The 10043-nt window shown below is 52.6% G+C and overlaps 1 protein-coding gene across 1 annotated transcript in view; it reads left to right on the forward strand.

The window, feature by feature from the left end:
• Positions 1 to 6985, forward strand: part of Xkr7 (XK related 7) — a 28428-nt gene extending 21443 nt beyond the window's left edge. Inside the window, exon 3 of the mRNA XM_075962535.1 lies at positions 685 to 6985. Within this exon, the coding sequence (XP_075818650.1) occupies positions 685 to 1640 (956 nt within the window). The 3' untranslated portion in view covers positions 1641 to 6985. The remainder of the gene's footprint in view (positions 1 to 684) is intronic.
• The last annotated feature ends 3058 nt before the right edge of the window (positions 6986 to 10043 follow it).

A 10043-nucleotide genomic window follows, 5' to 3' on the forward strand; every position in this document is an offset into this window, starting at 1 on the left:
GGGGACCCATTGCTTTACAGACCTGCCCAGTCCCCCTCGGTTTTCAGAGACTCTGTCTACCTAGCCCTTCACTGGATGTTCTAGTCTCCTCCCTTGAACCAGGTCCTGTTTGCCCCACACCCTGCTTAACCCACCCGCAGCGTCCCAAGACTCCATCACTAGTCTTCAGGCCCCCTGGGGACGCCTTTTACCCTCTCTCTAGCCCAGAATTCAGTGTCTCACTGGGATCCCCTCCCTACCTCTGCTTAGCCCTAGTTGTCCCTCTGTACCCTCTTTTTTCTTATCTTCTGATGGTCTGCCGACTCCTCCATGACCTGATGATCCCTTCTTGACCTCCTCTTCTACTCCCAGAGTCCTGGACCCTAATTTCCCACCTCCACCAAGACCCCTGAGCCCTGTCTACCTCATACTAGAATCCTAGACTTAACGTCAGTGGAGATCAAGATGAGCCCAAATCTATTTCCCTTTATGCTCCCATACCCACAGAAGTAGCCCACCTCATTCCCTACCACCACCCCGTTTCCTTGCCCTTGAAGATCCCAACCAGACCTTCCTCACGCCTGCTCCACAGATCCTTCCCTTTCACCTCCTCACAGTCCAGGTCCTGACCCAGAACCTCCTCTCCAGACCCAACCTGGACCCACCCCTAACCCAGCCCACCCCATCCCTACCCTGTCTCCACAGCCCTCTCCATTTCTGCCTCCCTTGTGTCCCTGGCCTGGACACTGGCATCCTACCAGAAGGTACTGAGAGACTCGAGAGATGACAAGCGGCCCCTGTCCTACAAGGGTGCTGTAGCCCAAGTGCTGTGGCACCTGTTCACCATTGCAGCCCGAACCCTGGCTTTCGCCCTCTTTGCCAGCGTCTACAAGCTCTACTTTGGCATTTTCATCGTAGCCCACTGGTGCATCATGACCTTCTGGGTTATCCAGGGTGAGACAGACTTCTGCATGTCCAAGTGGGAAGAGATCATCTACAACATGGTGGTGGGGATCATCTACATCTTCTGCTGGTTCAACGTCAAGGAGGGCCGCAGCCGCCGCCGGGTGACCCTCTACTATTGCATTGTGCTGCTGGAGAACGCAGCCCTCACCGGCTTCTGGTACTCCAGCCGGAACTTCTCCCCCGATTTCTACTCTCTCATCCTGGTCTGCGTGGTGGCCTCCAGCTTTGCACTGGGCATATTCTTTATGTGTGTCTATTACTGTCTCCTGCATCCCAACGGGCCCATGCTGGGGCCCCAGGCACCGGGCTGCATCTTCCCTGAAGCTCCAGGGCCCTGTGCCCCTCCAACTGATGCAATCACAAGTCCACCAAGATCGCTGCCAAGGACTACAGGCACTGAGCGGGACGGGGCCTCGGTGGGAGGTGAGCGAGCCGGGACCCCTACACTACCTGTCTTCCAGGTGCGACCTGGTTTGCCTCCCACACCAGTAGCTCGCCCCTTGCGGACAGAGGGGCCTGTCATTCGGATTGACTTGCCTCGGAAAAAGTACCCAGCTTGGGATGCTCATTTTATTGATCGCCGGCTCCGCAAGACCATCCTGGCTTTGGAGTATTCTTCACCTGCCACACCTAGGTTGCAGTACCGGAGCATGGGCACCTCCCAGGAGCTGCTGGAGTACGAGACTACCGTGTAGGCACTGTCTGCCTCCCAACAGGGACAGGCTTGACTGACTCCACATTGACCACAGTGTTGAGTCTGTATGTCAGGGCCACCAGGCTAAGTGGGAGTAGATCTTTGGATCCAAGAATGGCCCCGCCACTGGCTTCCCTTGGGGAAGAGGGCAGCCCTGTGGAGGCCCTAGGTCTCGTTTTTTAGCCCTATGACCCATTCACTAAGTTCCCCTGGACCAGGGCACAGGGCGTCAACTGGTGCTACCCCTCACAAACTGCCCCACTCTCATGGGCATGCCATATTATGCTTGGCACAAGGGTCTCAACCCTCTCCCCTGCCTAGAATCACCCACATCACCCCTGGTGGGCCAACCAGAGGAAAGGCACTGCTGGGGGGGGGGCTGCCTGGGATAGGAGGGGATCCCTGAGAGAAGGATGAGAAAGACTGTGGGGTTGTGGGATGGACTGGGGACGGATCTCTGGACAGAACTGGCACAGTTCCTGTAAGAAGGGGAACTGGACAGCAGGAGGATTAGAGCAGGAAGTCGGAGAGAGAACTTGGGGATCCAACAGTGCAGACACTGGCAGGAGGAGACCCCCAAGGAGCGAGGGGTGATAGCAGTACGAAGGGGTCCAAGCTTGGGGTGGGTGCCTTTGCTTGGGAGGTGCACTTGTTGGGAGCTCCGTTACAGATAAGGTCTAGACCCCTCAGGTGAGAGGTCACAGGTGCTGTTTGCTCCAGATGGGCATCTGAGATGTTCCCTGGAGATGAAGGCCTTCAGCACAGCAGATAAAATGTCCCCGGTGGTACTCCGTCTGGCTCAACTACAGATGAGGCTCTAGCTGGGGAGACGTCTTAGTTCTAGAATACCTCTTGAAAACAGGTCCCAGGGAGCTGCTGATCTCTTCTAAGGATCAAGGACACTGGAACCTGCTGCTCCGATGTGGATGCTTCTAGCTTCTACCATGGGCAGTGGGGGAGGAGATATGGAAACATGGACCACGGGGAATATTCTAGAATGGGTGCTCTAGTTCTAGGTTGCCAAGGTTTATGGAAGTTCTAGACCCCTTTCCATGTCCCTAGCCCTATCGTCTTTAAAAGGAAATTGTCCTCAGAACCCTTGAGACATTTCTGCTGCCAAGTGATGCTCAGCTGGAAAAAAAATATCTCTGGGGACATGACATAAATCTTGGCTTCCTGCCACCCTGCAACTGAGGTTCTCTGGGGTGCATCTGGGAAACTGATTTGTTTTATCTCAAATCTGACAAGGCCCCAGGTCTGTGACCCATTCCCATGGTCCAGACATCCTAGGTTACACAAGGGACCATTATCCTGGAATGTGCCCCCGGCCTGGGACAGCCCATACTGACCAGGGCACATTATTGGTGGGAGTATGGGACTAGGGAGCTAGGCAGCTCTGTGAAGTAGAAGGCGGCGCTCTAGGCAGGCCTGGAGTCTCTTGCCACTCCCCTATGCCAACTGAGGTGAGCTCACCGGAAAGGAACAGCCAGGGACTGTGGGGACGAGTACAGACTGGGCTGGAAGTGTGGAGGCCATGAGAATCCTAGACTATGCAAATAAGATTGTTTAGCCCTCCCTGGCTCAGCCTCTCTTGGAGTTACAGATAGAAAACTGAGGCCCAGAATTCCAGCTTCTCTCACAAGGTCTGAGACTCCTAGCTGCCCCATCCGTGGTGATGTGGCAACAATTGATCTGCTAAGGATACTGGGAGAGAGTTACACTTGGGGTGAAGCTGAGAGGGCACCCTGTGTGTATGCACACACAAGCACACTTCATACCCAGGATCCAAGCCACCCTGCCTGGCCCCGTGGGTAGCTATATTCGTTCTGTCAGTGTGGAATGCTTTTTCTTCTCTCTGCTTCCCTGACCCCCCAAGAGGCCTCCAGAGTGACAGACAGCTCACCCTGACGCAGGCCTGCTCCGAGGGAGTCACCCTTTCTCTTTTCCCTCTACCCAGAGCCTGCCTGGGAGACCAGTTCCATAGCCAGCTATACACCTGTCACACTCTGTAAGATGGAGCACTGGGCATGGGCCCCAAACCCAAGCAGCCTGATTCTGCAGGGCTCATGGTGCCAGGAAATGTCACTCCATTGTTTCCGCTGTGTGTGGCACCCTACAAGAGCTACACCTCCATCCCACACATCAGTATGACGACATCTGGGCTACCCTTGGCAAGCTATTTTAACCGCCACCCGCCCCCAAGGTCCTAGAATGGCTCTGTGGATGCCCCATTCTCCAGCAGCCTGGAAGGATAGGTTTCAGATTCCTTAGCTGGTTGCTGAAGGAGGCCAGGGCAGGCAGGGAAGCAGGATAAGCAGAGCCAGGCATGGCCTAAGGCTGCAGGGAAGCCAAGGCCATATTTCACCCCAATATCACAGAACTTTCCCCAGGACCCCTGCCTGCAAGGCTGTGTCAGAGGACCCTCGCCTTTCCCACTGTCAGGACAGAGCCCATCTCCCTCCGCAGTAGCCCCTCTCCCCAGCTCAGGCCCCCATTCTTCCTGGCCTGAGGCCTCTCTCTTTATCAGCCCGTGCTTTTGGTTCACAAGGACAAAGAATCGGAATGGGGAAAGGCCCCATCTTCTTGGAGCTGTTTTTGGTTCCTTTCTGTGACACAATCTACCTCAGCCAGTCTCTTTCCCCAGCCACAACTGGACCCCTGGGGTCCTCCACTCCTGTTCCCAGACCATTAATGGAGTCTGGATTCCCAGGGTCCTTGTAAGGTTCTTCCAGTGAGAGAGGACTTCAGGACTACAGCTTTGAAGGAAGGGTCCCCAAAGTCACCTGACCTTCATATTCATTATATAGAAGAAACAAAGAGGGCCACACATTTACCCAAAGTCACACAGCAAGTAAAATGGAACCACAGAGTTTTCCTGGGTATCAATAAAAATGAGGTCTGTCTTAATTTCTTCAGGAGCAGCCATAACAGGCCATCTTGGGAACAGAAATGCCAGGCCTTCCCTTCCTAATGTAGAACCGCGCCTCCTGTTCTGTGAGCTTTCACTCTCAAATCAACTCCAGCTGCTGGCTGTGTTCCTCAACCACCCCAGGCACCACGCACCTCCTACCGTACCTCCACCCACCGATGTACCATGTGCCTTGTAACGGTCACCCCAGCCGGCAGCACAGGCCTCCACTCTCCCCTGCAGGGACTGTCGAAAAATGTAGGCTTGGTCCCATCCTCTCATCTCCCCCAAATCTGCCTTACTTTCAGCCGGATTACCCCTACACCTGTGTCTCCCTGAAGTGTGTCGCCCCAAGGGCTGGAGAAGCAGAGGCCCAGGAGGGCAAGCAAGGCTGAGAATGTGCAGGTTTCTGATTGAGAACGTGGGAGCTTGGGACCGTCATCCCCAAACACTCCCCTGAAGACTAAGGTTCTGTAAGCCCTTCCCTTGCAGCTTGCCTGGGGCTGGAGTCTACAAAGGCCTGGCAATGAGGGGAAGGTTCTCTGAGGCAGCGTGCATGGGCATAAATAAAGTCAGATGCCACCAGAACAGAAAGTGGGGTGAGTGGAGGCTCGAGAAAGCAGAACTATAGGGGTGGGCAGAAGGAGGGTGTTCTGTGCCAAGGAGCAATGAGATTTATTTAGGCTTTGGAAAGCAACCTAATGGCCACCAGTTTGAGACTTCGAATGCATCAACCCCTTCAGGGATGTTGGGAGCCTCTGGGATTTGGCTTGGTCTAACCCTAACTCTCACCCTGGTTGTCTAGAAGACTCCAGTTCCTTGGTTGTTCCCAGCATCTGATAAGGGGTCCCTTATGTGCCAAGGAGATTGCTTAGGACCTGGAGTCTTCCGGTTGGGGGCTCCCGATTCAGGAGGAATCTTTCCAAGCAGAGGGAGAGTTTAGGCACAGGTTGCTAACTGAACGCCAAGAGCCCTGATCCCATCCCTGGCTGCCCCACAACTCTTTGGCATCTGCCTCCTTCCTAGACTGAGCCTATGTAGGGCTGAAATCTATAGGAAGCGCTCTGTGGTGTTGCCGTGGAAGGGAAAGCATCAGTGCCAATCCACAGAGGAAGTGTGGGATAGGGGTCTGAGTCCCCCTTCTAGTCAAGGACACTTCCGAGGCCTTAGGTTTAGGGAAACAGAACATGTGTGTCATTCTGGGTTAGGATACTGAGTTCTACTAGTAGATGCGAGGAGAGGAAGACCCGAATCAGGACAAGGCAGAGGGTCTGCTCCAACCAGGTCTGATTCCTGCAGGCAGAATCCCCCGGCACGTAGTGTTCCCATGCTCAGCCCCTCCACTGTAACCTCACCCGAGGTCACCCCCTCCTCAGCACTGCTGGCCTTTATTCTATGCACAACTCTTTCAGAGTCCCCAGGCCAGGCTGAATGGTGGGAGCTCAGGATGTCTGCAATAATCTCATAGTGGAGGGGGTCTTGGGACAAAGCGGGAGTGAGGATAGCCACAGGAGGGAGGAGGGCTTTCCTTTCCCTCCCTTCACCAAAGTCTCAGAGTCCAGTCAGACCTAATAAGACTCTCTCTCCCTGCCCTCCTCGTCTGGCTTCCAAACCAGGCATAAGAAGGGGTCTGAACCATCCTCAGAACCCTCGGATTCCCTGAGGATTTTGTGGCTTGAGAGTTGTTTTGTTTTTCCTCCCCCAAAAGCCACCTAAATAAAGCGTTTGTTTCGCTATCTTAGATTAAAGCTGAGTGGATAGCAGATACATCCTAGGGAGGACTCAAGTGTGAAGGACGTCTGCATTCTGTATTGGATGACTTTAATGCAGAATCCTCAAGAATACTCACGGTGTCAGGCCCTGCCTCTGCAGACACTTGGGTGGGGCCTGGGACCTCCACATTGGGCATCGGTGGTTTAATTATCCAGTTACTTCCTAGTTTACAGATGGGGCAGGCCCAGAGATGGGAGGCAACTTGCCCAAGTTCACACGGCAAGCTGGTGGTAAGCTAGGACTCGAGCCAAGGTCCCTTGGGAGGGGGATCCCACCAGAATCCCTTTGCCTCTGATATCCAACACGTCCACAGGAACCACTAGCCATGCCTAAGGGCCCAATCTCCCTGTCAGCACACTCCAGGGGACTTCCCCATGTCCTCTCTCCCCTCTGTGGTCAGCCCCAACTTCTGCCCGCTTCTTAGCCTATCCCTAGGTCCCATCCTGGTATTCACTACATCTGTGCCATGCCCAGCCCCCCAGCCCAACCCGCCCTTTCCAGCTTTCCCTGGGCAGGGGAGGGGCCAGGCTGGGGCTTCTGTACTGAGACTTTTGTACACCACAAACTTTTTGTATATTTTTAATTTTGCTGCAACATGAGATATTAAAAGTCATTTCAGTACATTCTGCTTGTGTCCTGTTTGGCTATTCTGGGCCAGGAGTAGGAGATGAAGAAGACTGCCTTCCACCACAACCCCACCGAATCCTTTAAAGGCGCTGCAGTGGGAAAGAGCAGGGCCTTATCCAGACCAGATGGACAGAAGCTCAATCAAACAACCAGAACATTTCTGGGGATTCACTCCAAGCCCATTTTACAGAAAAAGGGGGAAAGGTGAGAGATGGGAATGTACTTCTCCAAGGTCATAGAATGAATTCTTATAAAAGTAAGACTCTGCCTAAAGTTCCCAGCTCAACTCAAGTATGCATTGAGTGTTTAGGATGTGTGTGCCAGGGCAAATTCTAGGTACAGTGAACAAGAAGAGTAAACAGGACCCACCCTCAAGAGCTGACCTTCTTGGGGGCCTTGTCCCTAAGAGATGCCTTCTGGGTAGGCTTTCTACTCTCCCCATGCTGGGGATTGGGTACACGGCGCATGCTTAGGGGACATGCTACCATTGGTTTGCACCCAGTCCTGAATTTGACTTTAACATAGCGCTTCCCAAACACCAGAGAGTATGAGAACTAGATTTAGCAGGGACTCACACCACTTGATCTTAGCCAAAAGGCCAGGAAGTGATAGAGAGGGTTCATTCCAAGTACAGGCTTCTGCATTTCCAAAGGTCTCAGCCAGGTACAGTGCACACCGTGGAACCCCAGCACATGAGATGTAGGAACAGGAGAACCAGAGGTTCAAGGCAGTGTGGGCTACGTTAGACCCTGTCTCCAAAATAAAAAAAGGCGAGATCCTGTCTCCAGAATAAAAAGGTGTCTAGGAGATTCTGGTGTGAGGGAAGGTCTAAAGACCTCTCTGATGACCACTGTTTTACGTCCTCCTCCAAGTCTGATGGTGGCCTCCTCTTGGTGCAGAACCTTAAAAATCAACCTTCTTGGCCGATGATGACTTATTAGAAGCTGGCCCCCAAACACTGTTGGAAGCACATGTTAGTGATACCCAGCACTGCGACAAGCAGACAAAGTTCTGAAAATACAACCTAGAAGGAGGGAGGATGTATCATGGCTTTCCATCTCCATGGCCTCTTGGTTCCCCTTGTCTCAGGGCTGGCGTGTGCTGACACAGAGCATCATGGCAGGAGGTCTGTGGTACAGTACAGTGGCTTGTCGTGTGACAGACAAGAGGAGAGAGAGACAAAGCCAGTTCCCTCCTCTTTGGCTTCTGCTCTGCCTGAGCTCCCAGTCATTGGACAGTGCCATCTGGATTCAGGGCAGCCTTCCCTCTCAGCTGCTACGCCACATGCTGTCTCTGGAATGGAGTTCACCGACAAATTCGGAAGTGTGCTTGACTCATTTCCTAGGTGTCTCTCACCCCAAACTGACCCCAAGATTAACTATCAGCAGGGCCATGAGAGAGACGCTTGCAGCCAAGCCCGATGACCTGAGTTTGATTCCCAGGTCCCATTGGGTGGAAGGGGAGAACAGACTTCTGCAAATTGTCCTCTGACCTCTACATGGCTGCTGTGGGACCCAGGTATCCACAGAGGCCAGAGAGCACCAGATTCCCTGGAACTGGAGTTACAGGCCATTGTGAGCCACCACAGAAGGGAGCTGGGAACCTAACCTGGGTTCTTTGCAAGAGCAGTAAGCCTTCTTAGCTGACATCTTAAATGACAGTCACCTCCCATTCCTGCAGAAATCTGTTTTTGAAAGCCTTCCTGAGGATACTGATGCTGGCCCCAGTGCACATAAATCAGATATTGGAGCATTAATTTCCTTGGCTAGGGGTTGGGTGCGCGGGTGCACATGAGCTGGCTCCAGGACTCTCCTCTAGCCCCGGTCCCCTATTATATGAAGAACTTCTTATCTTACATGGGCACGGGCACTCTGGATAAAAGACTCCATTTCCCAACCTCCTTTGCCACTTCGTGTGACCATAGAACTGTAAGGAAAGTCTAATCCTTGCTTCATAATAAGAGTACTGAAGTCTTGGAGAAGTTGAAGGGAAGCAGTTTATTTTTCCATCTTGCAAAGTCAGATGTCAGCCTAGAGGAGACTCACTAACGGAGGCTAAGGAAATGTTTATATATCCTAAGACATGACCCCTCCTCTCTCTCTGGGGTCATCAGGAGGCTATGGTCTTATGCACTATCTAGGTCTTATGTTCCTGTCCATCACATTTGTCTTTTGTTCCATGAAAACCATGTGTGGGCTCATCTCTACCGTTCCCTCCTGTTTATTTTAGAGCTTATCCTATGCCTGACCTTGCAGAGACACTTGGCTGTGAGTTTTCTACTCTAAACCTCAGGTTTGAGGGTGGGCACTTAGGGAGTAACGAAACCGACAGGCAGGAGTTAGGAGCCTGGTGTTTTCTGTTCGTTTATGGTTGAACCTAAGCAAACTGGAGGCACCTTGAAGGAAGAGCCATCAGCTGTACTTTCCAACAGAGCCAAGTTCTGGCCCCTAAGATGTGAGCGGCAGAACTTAGTACTACTTTAGGGCATCTCTTTAAAGGAGGGGGCAGCACTCCGCTCTCAGCCTAGGTACTGCTGAACTGGATGGAGAGACACCTTGCCATGGAGACGATGGGGCGATGCAGCAAGGCAGGTTGTGCTGGATCCCAACACACAGGGCTATTATACCTGTCTAGACTCTGTGCCTTGGCTGTTATGATGAAAGATAAAGAATCAGGTGGACGCCGCTGTTGGGAGGCTCTCAGTTATGAATCCTGGCTGGTGTATCTGGACCACTGTCTCCTAAGGGAAGGGTTTTGGTTTTTCTGCTTGTATGCTTGTTTTGTTGTTGTTGTTGTTTGTTTGTTTGTTTGTTATGAGTGTGAGTATTTCCAGGAATGTACACCTTGTGTATGCCTGGTGCCAGGAGGTCTGAAGAGGGCATAATCGGATCTCTTAGCACTGGGGTTACAGGTGGTTGTGAGCCTCCCATGTAGGTGCTGGGAAATGAACTTGCGTTCATCGAGTGCTCTTTCATGGCTGAACTATCTCTCCAGCCCCTAAAGGAAGTCTTTTTTTTTTTTTTTTTGGTTTTTCGAGACAGGGTTTCTCTGTGGTTTTGGAGCCTGTCCTGGAACTAGCTCTTGTAGATCAGGCTG

The sequence above is a fragment of the Microtus pennsylvanicus genome, chromosome 2, assembly GCF_037038515.1.
Source record: "Microtus pennsylvanicus isolate mMicPen1 chromosome 2, mMicPen1.hap1, whole genome shotgun sequence".
NCBI classification, from domain to species: Eukaryota; Metazoa; Chordata; class Mammalia; order Rodentia; family Cricetidae; genus Microtus; species Microtus pennsylvanicus.